The sequence below is a fragment of the Lycium barbarum genome, chromosome 11 (genome assembly GCF_019175385.1).
Source record: "Lycium barbarum isolate Lr01 chromosome 11, ASM1917538v2, whole genome shotgun sequence".
Taxonomy (NCBI): domain Eukaryota; kingdom Viridiplantae; phylum Streptophyta; class Magnoliopsida; order Solanales; family Solanaceae; genus Lycium; species Lycium barbarum.
This window is the reverse complement of record NC_083347.1, coordinates 13,735,148-13,753,921: the sequence shown is the minus strand read 5'-3', so window position 1 is coordinate 13,753,921 and position 18,774 is coordinate 13,735,148. Positions and strand designations below refer to the sequence as shown.

General features: G+C 36.3%; 3 protein-coding genes across 4 annotated transcripts; 2 read left to right on the top strand and 1 right to left on the bottom strand.

The window, feature by feature from the left end:
• The first annotated feature begins 195 nt into the window (after positions 1–195).
• On the top strand, positions 196–5,201 carry LOC132618985 (tyrosine aminotransferase-like). The gene is made up of 7 exons (XM_060333970.1): positions 196–649; positions 2,865–3,204; positions 3,302–3,520; positions 3,811–3,870; positions 4,138–4,290; positions 4,376–4,469; positions 4,565–5,201. Exons 1-7 carry the CDS (start codon positions 375–377, stop codon positions 4,681–4,683), a joined length of 1,260 nt encoding a protein of 419 aa, XP_060189953.1. The 5' UTR covers positions 196–374; the 3' UTR covers positions 4,684–5,201.
• A 2,204-nt stretch (positions 5,202–7,405) lies between these two features.
• LOC132619070 (reticulon-like protein B17) lies at positions 7,406–9,822 on the top strand. Of its 2 annotated transcripts, none has more exons than XM_060334042.1 (8): positions 7,406–8,061; positions 8,150–8,306; positions 8,400–8,474; positions 8,562–8,706; positions 8,795–8,864; positions 8,967–9,032; positions 9,127–9,249; positions 9,480–9,822. In XM_060334042.1, the coding sequence occupies exons 1-8, from the start codon at positions 7,551–7,553 to the stop codon at positions 9,605–9,607; spliced, it is 1,275 nt and encodes a 424-aa protein (XP_060190025.1). In that variant the 5' UTR covers positions 7,406–7,550; the 3' UTR covers positions 9,608–9,822. The 2 variants fall into 2 exon arrangements, with proteins under 2 accessions (XP_060190025.1, XP_060190024.1); XM_060334041.1 differs by having other exon boundaries at positions 7,408–8,061; positions 8,144–8,306.
• Positions 9,823–11,804: 1,982 nt separating this feature from the next.
• On the bottom strand, positions 11,805–12,455 carry LOC132619452 (secreted RxLR effector protein 161-like). Its single transcript, XM_060334356.1, has one exon. It carries the CDS (start codon positions 12,453–12,455, stop codon positions 11,805–11,807), a length of 651 nt encoding a protein of 216 aa, XP_060190339.1.
• Positions 12,456–18,774: the final 6,319 nt, after the last annotated feature.

Sequence of the window (18,774 nt, the reverse complement as noted above, 5' to 3'; positions counted from 1 at the left end):
TATATATAAGCGGGTTCATTTTTTTTGTTTTTTCACTCTCTTAATTATTATTTTTTTGTTTCTTTTGCCACGTCAGCATTTGGGGTGAAAAATAATTAAAACGTAAGTTGTTAAGGGGATAAATAAATAAAAGTTAAGTTTAATTTCTAAACTGAATTTTCATGCCAAATTTAGGGATTAAATCATGTCTTTTCTCAAATTTCAATTTTGTGGTACAAATTGCATGGCAAACGGTCCTAACAGTGACTTACATTCAGTTCAGTAGTTAGGACATAGTCGTTGACTTTAGTCAGATTTAGTCGAAAGAAAGACTCTCAAAAGCCAGTCACAATTATCTTCAGCTCAAAATCATACTACAAAGTAGTAAAGTGGAAATGGAAATTTGCTCAACAAAATCAAGATGGAATTTTCAAGGAAAAGAAGAAGCAAAGAAAGCATCAGCTTGCACAATAAGAAGCTATCTAAACACCTTAAATGAAAACATCAACAAAAATGATACAAGAAATGTAATCCCACTTAGCCATGGCGATCCTAGTGGATTCCCTAATTTTAGAACAACTAAAGTATCAGAGGATGCTCTAATTGATTCACTTCAATCTGGTAAATACAATGGCTATCCCCAAAAATCTGATCTTCTTCAAGCCTCTAGGTAATTTTTTTTTTTTTCGCCTCTAGGTAATTCTTAACTCTTTCTCGTATTTATTTCTTCTGTGATTTTTTTTTTGAAGTCTTTTTCCTTTGGGGGGTTTGTTTAAATTAAAGTCCTGATTTTTTTGAACGGCAAAGGCTCAAATATGTCCCTGAACTATACGAAATTGCACATATTTTCCCATCGTTAAAAGGTTGGTGTAAAGATGCCTAACGTTTTTTTTGGCTATATATGCCCTTGAGTTAACGGAAAATATTGGAGGGCATATTTGTTTCGCATAGTATAGGGGCATATTTGATCCATTGAAATTTGTGAATATTATGGCACAAAATATCATTGCATTCCAAAACATAAAAAAATATTTGTAATTACAATCTATCCACCATTGCATTACATCAAAATTATACAACTAAAAGAGCAGATGCAATTACAACCATCTTTTAAAGACTGTTTTTACAAACAAGAGCACCATTTCCCCTTTTCAAAAGATTTTTTTTACTAATGATAATACCATTTTTATTTTTCAATTTGTTGATGATCTGGATATTTTTCGTCTTCTCAGTTCCAATATCTACACGATAATGGATGCAACAATTGCCGCAATAAAACATAAACATAAAATAGGAGATAACTTACATTAGACTTATGACACATGAAAAAATGTCTCCCGCAGTGCTAAAATTTGTGATAATAATAATAATAGAAAGAGTATCACATTTTAAGCATTTATACGATTTCTTACATAACATTCAATGTGGTTTGGCCCTTTCGCGAATTTCACGCATAATCGAAATTTAGTAGAATTATTTGAAGTCCATAAGTGAGATGGAGTGCAGTAACTCCATGTCCACAAACCCTTCCACAGCTCCATATCCACAAACCCTTCCACAACTATTTAAAGAACTCGAAGCTTCCGACATTTCATAAACAAGTGAAAGAATAAGAGAGAAAAGTGAGGGGTTGTACGATAAGTGTGTAGTTTCAAAATGCAGTTGCAATAAATCATTGGCTAGCATAAAGTGCACTACAAATAAATCTGAGAACTATTTGTGCCATAATATTCACGAATTTCAATGGATCAAATATGCCCCTATACTATGCGAAACTGAACAAATATGCCCTCCAATATTTTCCGTTGACTCAAGGGCATATATAGCAAAAAAAAAAACGTTAGGGACATCTTTGCACCAACCTTTTAACGACGGACAAATATGTGCAATTTCGTATAGTTCAGGGGCATGTTTGAGCCTTTGCCCTTTTTTTGAATAGATGTCAAGAATAGTTTCCTAATTGATTGAGAAACTAGGTCAAATGAGATATTTAGAGTTATATTGGCACAGAAAAAGGAAAAAGTGTGGTATAAATTGGGATGGAAGGAGTACTTGATTATAGAATTGGGATTGTATGCTTATGGGGGATCAGCTTGTATATCTTGTTTCGGGGTTTGACTATTTTTACTGGGAGTTGACTTTGTATTGACTTTCGTTTACTTTGACATAGGCTTGACCGAAAATATGGGATTGGCCTTGACTAGTATAATTGACGTTGTTAATCGATACTCCCTCTGTCACATTTAACTGCCGTTTTAGTTCAAAAAGTCGTCCCAAAATAACTGCCAGCTTAGGAATTCAAGACTAAAGTTGGCAAATATTTACAAACTATACCTTTAATATTAAAGAAGTAGTTCTTTTTAATATTGCTTAATTCAAAAATCGTCTAGTAAATAGGGATAACTTAGAAAATTATGCCTTGTATTTATTGTTTTTCTTAATGGACTTGAAATGAGCTAAAGCGACAACTAAAATGAGATGGAGGGAGTATTAGACTATCATTTTAGGTTGTAGGATAAGGAAACTGCACCACAGTATTAATTACACGCCTTTTAAAAGGGATTGAGTTTGAGCCGAGGGCCTATCGGAAACAACCTCTCTACCTCACAAAGGTAGGGGTACGGTCTACGTACATCCTACCCTCCCCCCAATCCACTTGTGGATTACACTGGGTTTGTTATTAAAAGGAATTGAGGTATATGCACAACCTGTAATAGCAAGTTAGAAATCATTTTAACCTGGTTACTAATGATTAGTAATGCTGATATTTATGACCTGACTGTGTTACACGGTTAGTTATAACTTAAAATCTTTTCAAAATGTAATTGTACTCCGGAAGGGCAAGAAAGGAGTCGAGTAATGTTGATGTTTCAAATATTTACCAGGTCAATTGCAGAATATCTATCTCGCGACTATCCATACGAATTGTCACCAAATGATGTTCATGTCACAGCTGGGGCAAAGCAAGCAATAGATGTCCTAATTACAGCTCTTGCTGTACCTGGTGCTAATATTTTGCTTCCTAGACCAGGGTATCCAGCGTATGAAGCACTTGCTACGTATAACCGTCTCGAAATGAGGCACTATGATCTTCTCCCTGAGCAGGATTGGGAGGCTGACATCGATGGGCTTGAAGCCCTAGCAGATGATAGAACTGTTGCCATGGTTGTTATAAACCCTGGTAACCCATGTGGGAATGTGTACAAGCGAGAACATTTGAAGAAGGTCGGTTCATCGTTGCATTAGACGTGTTTATTTTGTTAAATGTGGTTTTTAGATTTGCTCATGAAATGTTGGTTTCTTGAATGAGAGTAATTAACAGATTGCAGAGGCTGCAAGGAAGCTTGGAATGCTAGTAATATCAGATGAAGCCTATGGTCATCTAGTGTTTGGTAGTAATCCATTTGTGCCAATGGGTGTCTTTGGAGAAATTGCACCTGTTCTGACAATTGGCTCAATATCAAAGAGATGGATGGTTCCTGGTTGGCGATTTGGTTGGATCGTGATTTGTGATCCCAATAGCATCCTTCAAAAACATGGGGTTCGCTCTCTTTTTCTCTCTTTGAAATGGAAAGCAAAGGGGGAATTCTGATGGAAGAACTTTACCTTATTCCTGTTCTTTCTTTCTTTTTTTCTTGTTTTAAGTGAGAAAAATATATGAATAAGGGACAAAATCACAAAATAGAAAGTATTAGATTTCATTCATGCCGAAAACTACATAGCCCCACTAGCAGCGATTCTACTTCCATATAAGGGTGTTCATTTATCATTCATAAATACAGACATCCATATGCAGAGTTAAACATCATACTTTGTGTCTTTTGATCTCAGGTTGTGGAGTCTATCAAGAACTACCTCAACATCGGTGTTGTACCTCCTACGCTCACTCTGGTATATTATACAAACGTTCATGCAAAACAATTGATGTAGTGTGCCATTAACTGAAATGTTAAACCAAGCAAAATGTTATCACCTTAAAAGCCTGGAAAACTAGTCTAAGGGACAGATACCTTTTTCCATATTTCTGAATTATCATGCAGTGTTTCTCGTGATGCACATTATTTTTCATGAAGTGTTTTTTTGCTATTTGGATTATATTACTATCATCCAAATGAAACTAAATCTAAGTATCTAACCTAGTACTTTTTCATTCTTGAGGGTGCTATTATTCGTATTCTTGTTGAAACACCTGAAGATTTCTACTCTAATACCATAAACCTACTGAGAAAAGCAGCAGACACTTGCTATGGTGGTCTAAGGGAGATACCGTGCTTTACTCCATACAAGCCACAAGGATCCATGTTTCTTATGGTATTGCTATAAACACCTTAGTCAAAATATGAGTATTTGGTTGGAGAAAGAATCTGAGTAGTCTTATTGCGATTATTTCTATCAGGCAAAACTAAACATGTCACTTCTGGAGGGCATCAACAATGATTTGGAATTCTGCACCAGACTTGCTAGAGAGGAATCTGTAGTTGTTCTACCCGGTAATTTTTTAAGTTGCATTACTTTACAACATTATTGAGATATAGAACTGCAGGCAGCGGGATTTGTGCATGTTCATAAATTGAATGCATTGCAGGGGAAGCACTTGGATTGAAGAATTGGGTAAGAGTAACTTTTGCTGTGGAAATTTCAGCTCTTGAGGATGGCCTCGGCAGGATCAGAGCTTTTTGTTTCAGAAATGCTAAACAAACATAAGCCTTTTTTTTGTCAACTTTGACAAATTGGTTCAAGTCTAGCAAAAACCAAATAAAAATAGTTGCATCTCTGGACGTGACAATTGGCTCCTAATAACTGTTGCAGTTAAGCCATCATAGCTCGTTAATGGTCTATACAGGATAAACTCATTCTGATCAAAGGCATGTTCATGCCTTTCCAGATTGTAAATCCCCTCCCCGTCATTTGAAAATTGGTACCTTTATTTTATTTTTCTTACAAAGGCATGCCCCTTGAGAAAAAGTAAGCAGATTTCATCTTATAAGCGAGTGAAATGTGGTGATCTGAAGCTGCTCATTGAACGTCAGGGTCAATTATTGAAGCAAATGTAATATAGTACTGTATTGTGAGATTTCATTAGGTTGTTGTAGATGATACTCGTACAATATCAAGCTGGGCTACATCCCCAACTTTATAGCTCGTATATGGTTGTTACTGCTTGTAATACTGCCTTGAAAGGAGGATCAGTGCTTGTGAAATATATAAATGTCTTCACTGCATTCACTGTCCAATGTTATTGATCACGTTGTGGAACTTAATTCATCCAAAATTAGAGTATTTTCTAACCCCGTTCTTGGCAAGATACACTTCAGAAGGCCTGTTTAACACTGCAAATGTGCTGGTTCTTTATGCAGTTAAGTTGTCAAATTAACGTGCTAATAACAACAAGAGTTTTTCTATTCTATTACACACTTGTATGTTACACTTCAAATGAACATGGTGCTGTTAAGAGTTGTTTACCAAAAGCACAGTTTTTTCATTCTATTAGACGCTTGTATGTTAATTTCAAGATAAATGTTAGATTTACAAAACTCCCATTTAGAAGAAATTTTAGTAGGCGTTTGGCCATAGATACCAAAAACAAATTCACTTTTTCTGGAATTTTTGAAGTTGGAGTTGGAGTTTTGTTTGGCCATAGTTTTTGAAATTGTAGTTTTGGTGAAATGTAGTTGTAAAAAAGTGAATTTTTTTTGAAATACGAGTTTTTTGAGTTTTTGGTATTCTAAAATACAACTTCAAGTTGTATTCGGAATATTTATGGCCAAACGCCCAAAAGTGAAAAAAGTGAAAAAAAATTCCAGAAAAAAATGAATAATTTTTATGGCCAAACGGCACCTTAATTTGCTTTAAAGACAAATTCTTTAACATTTCAATGAAATGAATCTGAATAGGTCAATAAGAATTCACAGAGGATTCATTTAGTTGGTTCCAGTTCATTTTAAGATTAAGGCGTAGTTGATCGATCAATTGCTGAGAACTAGAATACTATGATGCCATAAACAGACTTTACGAAATGAACGCCTAAAAGATGTTAGTAAAATATATTCTCTCCGTCGCAAAAAGATTGTCTTACTTTCCTTATTAGTTTGTCTCAAAAAATTGGCACATTTTTATATTTAGAAACTATTTAACTTCATGAAATGATTTATACACACACAAATATCTAAAATTTATTTTGGTCTACACATTTCAAAAGGCTTCCTTTATTTTTTAAATTCTGTGTCAAGTCAAATTAAGACATTCTAGTTGGGACAGAGGAAAAGTAGAGAAATAGTATAAATGGAAATTTATGTGGTATGGAAAACATATAAGAGGTATTTATATTTAGTAACTACACTTTACTTTAATTACATTTGGTAGCTAAATGTTGCATTTCAATTACACAATGTAACTAATACAGCAACATACGGTTCCTTTCCCTGCATCAAAATTCAAAACCCATCTTCCCCAATTCCTCCACTCCTTTTCAACCGCCGCCGGCGCTTTCACCTCTTCCTCCTCCACCATCTTCGCCACTCCGCATATGTGCCACCACAGTCGCCAGCCTTGGTACTGCCCTCCACGAAGGATTTTGAGCGTATTCTCCGGAGACGCGATCTGAGTGTATTCTCCAGTGACGTACTGCCGAAGTCAAAAGTTTAGGAATTGCCGGCTGGAGATTTATCATTGTTGTTGCTTGAGATGTATTTGTATTTGTGTTTGTGTTGAATATATAGAAAGAAATGGTTTCTGGTTGAATCCTTACCGGACGATGGAGAGAATGGCAAGCAGGGGCAGATGCGACGACATAGCTGTAGCAGATTGTCGTCGTTGCCAGCAGCGGAAAAATCCCCGGCGGTTGTATTTTATTTCTTATATCTCAAATCTGAGCGTATTTTATTTCTTGTATCTCAGATCTGAGTGTATCTTATTTTCTTGTATCTCATATCTAAATATATTCGAGTGTATTCGTTATTTTTTTAGTGTAAAATTCAGTGTTTCTTTATATATTTTTCGCTTGTATTTCGAAGGAGATTTTTTTTTTTGTATAGAAATAAACACAGTGAATTTGAATATAACTGAATATCCCTATATCTTTTTGCACTTATATTGTTTGAATACAACTGAATTTAAATACTATAAGTTGAATACAGTATAAAAGTAGCTACGAATGAATACAATTGAATTGGATTATAGCCGAATTTGAATACATGTTACTCTAACTACGAAATATAATTAGCAAAAGTATAACTATGTATGAAAAAAAAAACCCAAAGTATTGTCATTTGTGAAAATTCCCCTAGGATAAAGTACCAAAAAAGCCCACAAATGTCAAAAGTTCCAAAACGGACTTGCCTCCCTACCTTATCCTACCGTTAGGACCTAGAAACAAAAGCCCAAATGGACCCAAATTCCGCCGTTAAAAAACTTAAAATATTCAAACAGCCGAAAAAACATAATTTCTCCTCCAACGGCTCTTTGCTCCTTACATAATCTCATTCAAAGTTTCTTGTCCATACCCTCCTCCATAAACAGTCAAGAACCAAAGAGAACACTCTAAAATTTGAAACTTCTCAATCTCAACAACAATGGATACAACAACTTCTCCATCTCATCGATCCTCCACTCGAAGCCGAACAAAATCAGCTTCAAGACTCTCAAAACTCCGCCGATATGATGAAGAAAGTGAATCCCTCACTCCAAGAAACTCTCTTGAAATAATCCCTTCACCAAGACTACTAGCTTCTCCATCACCTTCAGCAATGTCACCAACCAACAATCTCCCACTTCGCGAGCTTTTACTTCTTTCTCCTTCTCCTCTTCGAAGATCCAAAACTCGTCTTGCTGATAAGCTTGATCAATTTGCTGATGATGGGGTTGAGCCTAATGGTGTTCGTAGAAGGCGAAGGAGCAGAAATTCTAACATTGGTGCTTCGCCACGCAATAATATTCGAAGATCAAGAAGAAGGTTGGAGCAAGAAATGAGAGAAGATAGAGATTCGGGGTTAGTTGAAGAAGTGGTTAAACCAAGAAAGAAAAAGAATAGTGGTAAATCCAAAAAGGATAAGCTTAGCTTGGTTACTTCAAGTACATCAACAAGTATGTCTGAAATCTTTATAATCTATATTCTTTCTAACATTCTTTATCTCTTGTGCTTAATGGGTATTTTTTGTGTTTTCAGTAATAGAATCAAAAGAAGGAGAAGGGTGTGATTTAATAAACAGAACTGAGATACTTTTAAGTGATTTGGTGATGTGGAGGGATGTGGCAAGATCAAGCCTTTGGTTTGGTTTGGGGTCTCTCTGTTTCTTATCTTCTTGTTTTGCAAAAGGAGTTACTTTTAGGTATATTTTCTTCTCCTATACAGTATCTCACATTTTCTTTTTTATTGAGAAGAGTATTCCATATGACATTTTTGTTTCATTCTTGATTTGCAGCATTTTTTCTATGGTATCGCAATTGGGGTTACTTTTTTTAGTTGTTTCATTCTTCTCACATTCGATTCGCCAAAGGTAAAGTTTTTAAATTCCTTACACTATTAAGTTTCTGCATGTTCTTCCCACTGTTGTTCTGAATGTTTAGGAATTATTAAATTGCAGAGATGGTGGTACAGAAGTAAAGCGCGAATTTCAGCTGACTGAAGATGACATTTTGAGAATGGGAAAATTGATACTTCCAGCTGCAAATCTTGCAATTTCTAAAACAAGAGAGCTTTTTTCAGGAGAACCTGCTATGACCCTCAAAGTATGTTTATGAACTTACAATTTAGCACTAGAAGTATGTTAAAATTGGAATTCTTGTAATTGATTGGAAATGTGGCTGTGGTTTTTAGTTAGTGCCAGTGTTGATAATTGGAGCTGAGTATGGCCATTTGATAACTGTATGGAGGCTCTGTGCCCTTGGTAAGATCACTCAATTGTCCTAAATATATACACATTATTAGTATGATAAGTCCCATAACAATTGAAACTAGTACTTTGTTGGTGTTTGTTCAATGTTGACAGGGTTTTTCATCAGTTTTACTGCCCCAAAACTTTATTCCTCTTATTCATATCAGATCTCTAGTAAAGGTAAATAAGTGCTTCAGCTTGATAGAAACATTATGATTGCTTCTACTTTTTGCATCTTAATGAATGAAAGTGCATATTTTGTTGATATATACAGTCAACTATATGAAATATCGGTTGGTGGAGAGTTGGGGTGCTTGTTCTCACAAGAAGATGATAGCTGCATCAGCATTGACTGCATTTTGGAACCTCACCACTCTCAGAACACGAATCTTCACAGGTAATTCGTGGACCAATTCATTCATTATTGGATTGAACCAATTCTCTAAGCCATGTAGCATCTTCTAAAAAACGGTTGTTGTTACCTTGGATTGAACTAAAAAGTATTTTCTTGGTTTGGCAGCATTCATAAGCCATTTATACAATTAGCATTTTTCTAACAAATGGAAGTTACCCTACCTTGGATTGAACTAAAGAGTGTTTTTTTTTTTTTTTTTTTATCATTGGCAGCATTCATATGTCTAGTAATATTCAGATACTGTAAACAACATGAAGAGGAAAAGATTGATGAAGAAATGGTTGAAGTGGAAGAAGAAGAAGAAAAGCAGGCACTGGTTGTGTTAGAACCTGTGGCATAATTGTGCACCATATATGCCAATGTATCACTGCTATACTGTTACTAGGTGGTGCTGAGCTACTAACATAATAATAACCCCACTTGTTATTTTCCTCTATCTATCAAGGAAGAAGAAAACCTTGCTGTATTTCCTTGTATCTTGTATATCCAATCAAAGCAAGGAAGAAGAATTTCTACTGCTCTTCTGGAAATAAAGAAATCTGGTCTTTACTTTTCCACTAGTATCTTTATCTATCTTTTCTATTTTAATGATGATATGGAATCAACTTATATGAAGAAGTGGGAATTTATTTTGTCGATCTCAACTTATTTGGGACTGAGGAATAATTATTTATTTGTCTATTTTTTGGGCATTTTCGTTGACTCTAAAAGCTCAGCAACCTGTTCAAGGGATACCAAAACTCAAAGGAACTCAAAGAAACTAAGTTATGCAGGGATTATAAATATAGAGAAACTAAGTTATGCAGGGATTATAAATATAGAGAAACTATGCAGGGATTGTAATGTAGAAAATTGTTTTTATCAAGTGTTAGGTTCTTTGTACTAAAAATGAGGGAAAAAGATGAACTATTCTTTATAGCTTAATTAAATTGAAAGGGTGCTGATGATACCATGCATAACATTCTATGTTGTATGAATTATTTATGCAAATTTAAAATATAAACCAAACAGTAAAGTCAAACCAATTTTTATAGTACTATTATTAATTCATCTTTTTGAGCCCAGGGTCTATTGGACACAATCTCTTTACCCCACAAAGATAGAGTAAGGTCTACATACATCCTACCCTACTCCAGATCCCACTTATAGAGTTACACACACTGGGTATGTAACAGTTTTTGGTATAATTAATTCCTCTAATACCTAAATAGTCCTGTCATTATAACTTCTAAAAATAGAGGACTGCATTTTCAGATATGTCTTGATTAATATTTGGCTGTTTTGAATGATTTCGATATTCATTGAAGTTCTTATCAATAATTCAGCTAGTGTTGTTGAATGCAAACAAATTACATCGAAGAATGATATGGTTGCAAAAGTTGGTGGAAGTAAATTATGTCTGGATTTTTGGGTGTGAATGGGTAATGAGAAAAGGTAGGCACCTTTTATTAGACTGCACACTTCTTATAAATTTAGAGGCCTTGTCTCATATTTTATAGATTGAAATGTAAGATTAACTTAATTCACACAGGATCTTGAACACAATAATCTTACATGGAGATAATACGGAAAACATACCTGGTGCGGAAGACATTATCACGAAAGTTCTAATCAATAATTCAGCTAGTGTTGTTGAATGCAAACAAATTACATCGAAGAATGATATGGTTGCAAAAGTTGGTGGAAGTAAATTATGTCGGGATTTTTGGGTGTGAATGGGTAATGAGAAAAGGTAGGCACCTTTTAGATTGCACACTTCTTATAAATTTAGAGGCCTTGTCTCAGATTTTATAGATTGAAATGTAAGATTAACTTAATTCACACAGGATCTTGAACACAATAATCTTACATGGAGATAATACGGAAAACATACATGATGCGGAAGACATTATCACGAAAGCGGAAGCGTTAATTGAATAAACTGATTTCTACCTCCTTGCCCTAGTCTTACATTATCACAGCCGTCAGTGATGGAAAAAGTATATAGAATAAGTGGTAATCCTAATGGGTGGAGGGAGGACCAATTTGTAAGGGTTGAGACTTAATCCGGTACATCCATCAAGTAACCGATCTAACGGACGAGATTTATTCTTCATTAAATATTAGCTATGAGCTTTACATTAATTGGGCCACATATTAGAATTAATAAAATTCTAACATTCTCCCACTTGGCCCAATGACCACATAACACTAATACTAAATGACATAAAACATTAGTAGCGCACAAAATAAATCTCTTCTATATTGTCCATCATACATACCATAATATGACGAACCACTAATGCGAGTTATGGCGGTTATACATAATTTTGTGCTACATACTCCCTTCCATATACTACAACATTAACAAATTATCATACTAGGTTCATAAGTTATAAAACATTTAACATTATGGTCCACAATAATGTCTCATTGAGACTCATCCTGTAATATCTCAAAACAATAATGTGTACACCGTTATGAGAAACAGGAAATTCATTAAAGTATATCAGAAACACATAATTGAGCTCAGAGTGTCAAACATCATAAAGTAAATATTAATCATAAGTACAACTAAGACCCATTCTATGTGCATGTTCTTTAAATGTCTTTGGTTGTAAACCTTTTGTTAACGGATCTGCAATTATGAGATCAGTTCTAACATACTCAAGTGACACCCTTTGTTTCTGAACGTCATCCTTGACAGTAAGGTACTTTAATTCCATATGTTTGGCAGCTTTGGAGTACTTATCGTTCTTGGGGAAGAATATTGCTGCAGTATTATCACAATAAATTTTCAGCGGCTTGGTAATGGTGTCAACAATCCCAAGTCCTGAAATAAAGTTCCGCAGCCATAATGCATGAATTGTGGCTTCAAAACATGCCACAAATTCTGCTTCCATTGTGGATGTAGCAATGACGGATTGCTTAGCACTCTTCCACGATATTGCTCCTTCAGCTAATAGGAACAAGTAACCAAAAGTGGACTTTCTAGTGTCAACACATCCCCCATGATCTGAATCCGAGTATCCAATGACTTCCAAACTGTTGGATCTTCTATATGTGAGCATGTAATCCTTCGTTCCTTTCAGGTACCTCAAAACTTTCTTTGCAGTTTTCCAATGATCAATTCCCAGGTTACTCTGATATCTTCCCAGCATTCCAACCGCAAAACTAATATCCGATGTTGTGCAAGTTTGAGCATACATCAAACTTCCAACAATAGAAGAGTAAGGAATTTACTCCATTTCTTTTCGTTCTACATCATTTTTTGGACACTGCATGAGACTAAATTTGTCCCCTTTTTGAATTGGAACAACTCTTGCTGAACAATTGTTCATGTTAAATCTCTCAAGAACTCTTTCAATATAGCCTTTCTGAGACAGTCCTAATAGTCCTTGTGATCTATCACAGAATATTTCTATCCCTATCACATAGGATGCCTCACCCATATCTTTCATTTCAAAATTCTTAGAGAGAAAATCTTTCGTCTCACGTAATATGCCCAAATCATTAGCAGCAAGCAAAATATCGTCAACATATAAGACTAAGAATATGAACTTGCTGCCACTGATCTTTTGCTATATACACCGATCAACGGTGTTTTCCTTAAATCCAAAAGATGTTATGGTATCATTAAACTTTATATACCATTGTCGTTGTCACGACCCAACCCCGTAGGCCGTGACTAGTGCCCGATCTGAGCACTCAAACGCATTCTAGTATATAGCAGAAGCCGACAAGGCTTTATTTCAAATTTAGATAATTTCCAGAAAAATTTCGGCAGAGTTTCCTTTGTTTTACGGACTACCCCATATACCCTGCACGCAGAAAATACCAACAAAGGCCATACAGGGCCAACAAAGCAACATTTAAATATATGCGGACCGGCCGCCGCGGCGAATGGGATCGCCCAAACACAACATAAGCACACATCTGTACAGAAAGACCCCAACCCACAAACATGTCTACACACCTTTAAACAGACCGACAGAATCATATGACGGGACAGGGCCCCGCCGTACCCATGAACGAGAATATACATATATAGAGAAGTGACAGACTGTACCAAAAGATGGCTCTGAATAAAAGAGCGCTCCAAATGGCAGAAAAGATATCCTAGACGGACGGATCCGCAAACCTGTCGTCGGTACCTGCGCGGCATGAAAACGCAGCCCCCGAAGAAAGGGGGTCAGTACGAAATATGTACTGAATATGTAAAGCCTGAATTACAGAAACAGAATCATAACTGGTACAGAACGTACAGAAAGCGAGCAGAAAATCCAAAGTATCAAATACATATTTTCAAAACATGCAGAGTGTATACAGAAACATATGTCATATCAAATCCGGCCCCTGCCAAGGGACTCGGCAGACAGAACGTGGCCACCCTCCCGACGATGGTGCCACAACACAGAAGAATCAGAATGGGGCATAACCCCGTCACATAATATCTCATATCAGATGTCCATAGCAAATCATATCAGAACAAGCGTACATGGCACAGCATACTCCACAAACCCATGTACGCGTATACCTGCCCCCTCACATCGAGGCACGACGAACAATGCAAAGGATCACGCTTGACAACATATCCTGGCCCGGGCTCAGTGTGGGAAACATTGGGGCATCCACGAATGGAGTAGTGAGAGACTAATGCAATTAAAATATCATAAATGTTTCCATAGACTCGATGAGGCATATCAGAGACAAACCGATCCAATGAAGTCGGAAGGGATCATAATAAATGAGTTTCGGATATCATAGTGAATTACAGAGTATAACCTTTCCGAAGTCGTTCCGAGTGTCAAAACAATTTATCAGACTTAATGGGATATTTAAAACAATGTTTGTTAGGTAATTAGAATGGTAGTCAAAACATTTCTTTCAAAAATCGCTCGAAAGTAAGACTAGAGTACAATAAGGGCAAAACCGGGAATAGCGGGCCCACCTCGAGACAAGCAAGGCGGTGGGCTCGAATTACATATGTTAAGCTTACGGGGTCACCTACAAAGGTTCTACGGACGTTCTATAGCTTTCCAAGTAGTTTAGGGAAAGTTTGCATGATTTTCAAGAATACAAACCAAAAGGGCTCAATCTTACTGAAGGAAAAAGCGAGATTTTCAATTGCGGATTCCGATGGGCAGAAAGTCTTTCGAGGCCCGAATCCGATTCTAATACACTTAGGCATGCCAAAAGAAGGATCGGGGTAGCTTTACATACCTTTTGAGCTTTTTTACGCCTATCCAAGCCCACTCCCCGTTTCGTCGAAAATCTGTAAATGGTCACAATTACCAATTGTAAGTTATAGATGCTACGAATTCAATTCAACTCATAATTGTCTACCGAAATTTCGGCAGCACTTCCCCTATACATATAGCACTCCCGAGAATTCAACTCGGCTCAAAATCATCAACAACAACCCAAACAACAACATCAACACCAACAACAAACATTAGAAACACAATATGGCACAACTAGTTCTACTTGCCGACATAATGCCACAACCTTCATTTCAACTTCAATTTCCAACCCAATTTCAATGATTTCGCATTCATTATCAAACTAGATCATCACAACATAGTTTAGAAGCGTTTCATATCGTTTCCTCAAATTATACACACGATATGCATAATATACAACTTTCCGCCAAAGTCATAATTCACTCAAAACTTCTAATCTTTAACAAACATATTCATAATATGGTTCTAGCTTCCAACTTCATCAATACTCATCATAATTTGCAACTTAACAACTTCATTTTCATAATGTCGTAAAATCATTCTAAAACGACATAAACTTCTACATTCCATTTCATAACAAACTTATATCGTTTTACTTTCATATACCTTGCAAACATCACATCAACACTACTAACTTGTTAAACAAAATTGATTCATTCTCATTCTACCAAAGACACCCCACGGCTACATCACTATTTTCCAACTTCTATCAAATTCATTCAACTTTCATTTCCAATATGCATTTCACCCCAACCACAACTAGAATATGATATAAATTCAACACATTATAATTATACACATACATATATACACGGCCACATGCCTATATACCTACCCACTTGGTAAACTTCCATTTTTCCGTACAATCAACTCATTCCCACATACTACAACACAAACAAAACTTCATAACACAATAAAAAGGAATGAATCCTTACCTTTTTCTCTAGTCTTCTTCACTTGGATATATGATCAAATTGATGAAACAAGGGCTCCTTCCTCCAAAGCAACTACACCAAGTTGAAAAGGGTACTCAACTTAGTAGAAATACCACAAAAGAAAAATTTTAGGAGCAAGATTTTTGGTGGGTGAAATTCTATGGCCAAACCCGAAACCCTTTATTTTTTTTGCTCTTGTTTTGCTTTGTTTTGTTCTTCTTTTCAATTCTTGAACTTTCTAAAAAGGAAGATGACTCATATACTTATTTCATACATGGAGAATTATTCATTAATAAGGTGTGTTTGGGCCTATTTGGCCGGCCACCCCTTAATGTTGGGCCCAAATTTTTCTCTTCCCTTTTCTTGGCCCAATGGGTTTAAATCCTTGTTTTACAATTTCCGAAACTAATTTCCGAAACTCCAATTTTGCCCTTAACCTTCCCCGACACTTTCACATTAATATTCCTTCATGCACAACTCCTATGTCAAATAAAATCAAATTTGACCTCATTTCTCAAAAATTCAAGATATTTCAAATTTTCCAAATGCGTGAAAACACGGGATATAACAGTCGTGAGGTTTGTTTAAGTCCATATATTAACTTATTTAATTTACACACCATTTGACCTTTCCTTTAATTTCGAAACCCTGTTGTTGGTCCATATAAACTTCCTCCTCGAGGTCTCCATTAAGAAAGGCAGGTTTCACATCCATTTGTTGTAACTCTAAATCATAATGAGCCACCAAAGCCATAATAATTCTTAACGAGTATTTCTTTGAGACCGGTGAAAAGGTCTCTTTATAATCAATGCCTCCTTTCTGAGTATAACTCTTGGCAACAAGTATGGCTTTATATCATTCAATATTGCCATTTGAATCGCACTTGGTCTTGAAGACCCATCTACACCCGATTCTTTTAGAATTTTCTGGCAATTCAACGAGATCCCGGACTTTGTTGTATTCCATTGATTTTAACTCTTCTTTCATGGCATCAATCCATTTGTCAGACTCAGTGCTTTCTATGGCTTGTGAAAATGAAACCGGATCTTTATTAAGTCCAATGTCAAAATCTGACTCTTGTAAATAAACCACATAATCGTCTGGAATACCCGATTTTCTTTCTCTTTGAGATTTTCTTAATGGCACTGTTTGTGGTTCATTTGCGTCAGATATTTGTGAGTTAGTTCCTTCTTGGAGTGTTTCATTCAAATGTTGTTCAATATTGTCCAAGTGTTCTTCGACAACGAGAACAATATTTGTTATTGGTGTGGAAGTAGGCACATTCATGGGCAATGGAACATTAACCCTTACCTCATTTATTTCCACACTTTGTAGTTAGACACTCCCACTAACTTCACCATTTTCAATGAATCTTGCATTACCGGTTTCAACAATTCTTGAGCTATGGTTTGGACAGTAAAACCTATACCCTTTAGATTTCTCTGGGTAACCAATAAAGTAACCACTTACTGTTCGAGAATCTAATTTCTTTTCATGTGGATTATAAATTCTAGCCTTCGTTGGGCAACCCCAAACATGCAGGTGCCTTAAACTAGGTTTCCTTCCATTCCACAGTTCAAAAGGAGTCTTTGGAACTGCCTTACTAGGAATCCTATTTAATAAATACATAACGGTACTAAGAGCATACATCCACAAAGTTTTGGGTAATGAGGAATTACTTACCACACTCCTAACCATATCTATAAGTGTCCGATTATGCCTTTTTGCAACCCCATTTTGTTGAGGTGTTCCTGGCATAGTATATTGTGCACATATGCCATGTTCCTCGAGGAACTTTGCAAATGAACCTGAACATTGTCCCGATTCGCTATACTTTCCATAAAATTCACCACCTCTATCTGACCTAATGATTTTCACTTTTCTATCTAATTGTCTTTCAACCTCATTGACGTACACTTTGAGGGCGTCCGTTGCTTGAGATTTTTCTTTCAGCAAGTACATATATCGATAACGTGAAAAATCATTGATAAAAGTGATAAAATATTTTTCTCCAGCAAAAGATGGAACATCAAAAGGTCTGCAAATATCAGTGTGTATAACTTCAAGAGGCTGGGTGCTTCTTGTGGCACCTTTCTTACTATGCTTGGTTTGCTTTCCCTTAATGCAATCCAAACATATATCAAGATCAGTAAAATTTAGATTCAGGAGAATCTCATTCTTTACTAATCTTTCTAACCTTTCTTTGGATATATGACCCAAACGTCTGTGCCACAAGTAAGCAGAACTTTCATTCAGTAAACTACGTTTAATTCCAACATTTTGATGTATAGCAAGAAGGGATTCAGAAAAAACATTATCGAGTTTCAATTTATATAAACCATCAATAATGTCACGACCCAACCCCGTAGGCCGCGACTCGTGTCCGAGCAGGACACCTTACGTACCCAATAACCCCAAACCAACATATAAATTAGATACGCATATATAAAAGCCAAACGAAGTCGCAAGCTATCGTACATAAGCAGATGTAGCGCACGAAAGCCGATAAGGCCGTCACAAAATACATATTCTCAGAACATATATACACAACCCACGTATGTGTCTACAGACCTCTACAAACAATACTAACAGAAACATAAGACGGGACAGGGCCCCGTCATACCCCTGAATAAACATATACATATGTGATAGAAAAGTCTATACCAAAATATGGCTCCGGACAAAGGAGCACTCCAAAACAGCAGAGCAGATATCCTAAGCGGGCGGATCTCTGAAGTGGGTATCTGTACCTGCGCGGCATGAAAACGCAGCCCCCGAAGAAAGGGGGTCAGTACGGAATATGTACTGAGTATGTAAAGCATGAAGTATAGTAAACAAAATCATAACCGGAACAGAAAGTACAGAAAATGAGTGCAAAGTCCAGAATATCAAAATTCATACTTACAAAACATAAATAGTGTATGCAGAAACATATATCAAATCCGGCCCCAATACGGGACTCGGTGAACAGAACGTGGCGCCACCCCATCACTGACGCCACAACACATCATACTTCAGAGTAGGGAATAGCTCCGTAACATATCATAACATATCAGATGGCCATATCATATCATATCATATCATATCACCAACATCAGAACATAGATGTACATGGCACATCATACTCCGGACCCATGTACATGTCATACCTGCCCCCTCACATTCAGGCACGGCGAACGATGCAGTGGAATACGCTTGATAACAAATCCTGGCCCGGGCTCAGTGAAAAAAGCATTGAGGCATCCACGAGCAGAGTAGTGAGAAACCAAATGCAGGGTAAAGTATAAAAACATTTACACAGACTCAATCGAAGAACCCAAACAACAGATCATTAGAAAGACGTCAGACGA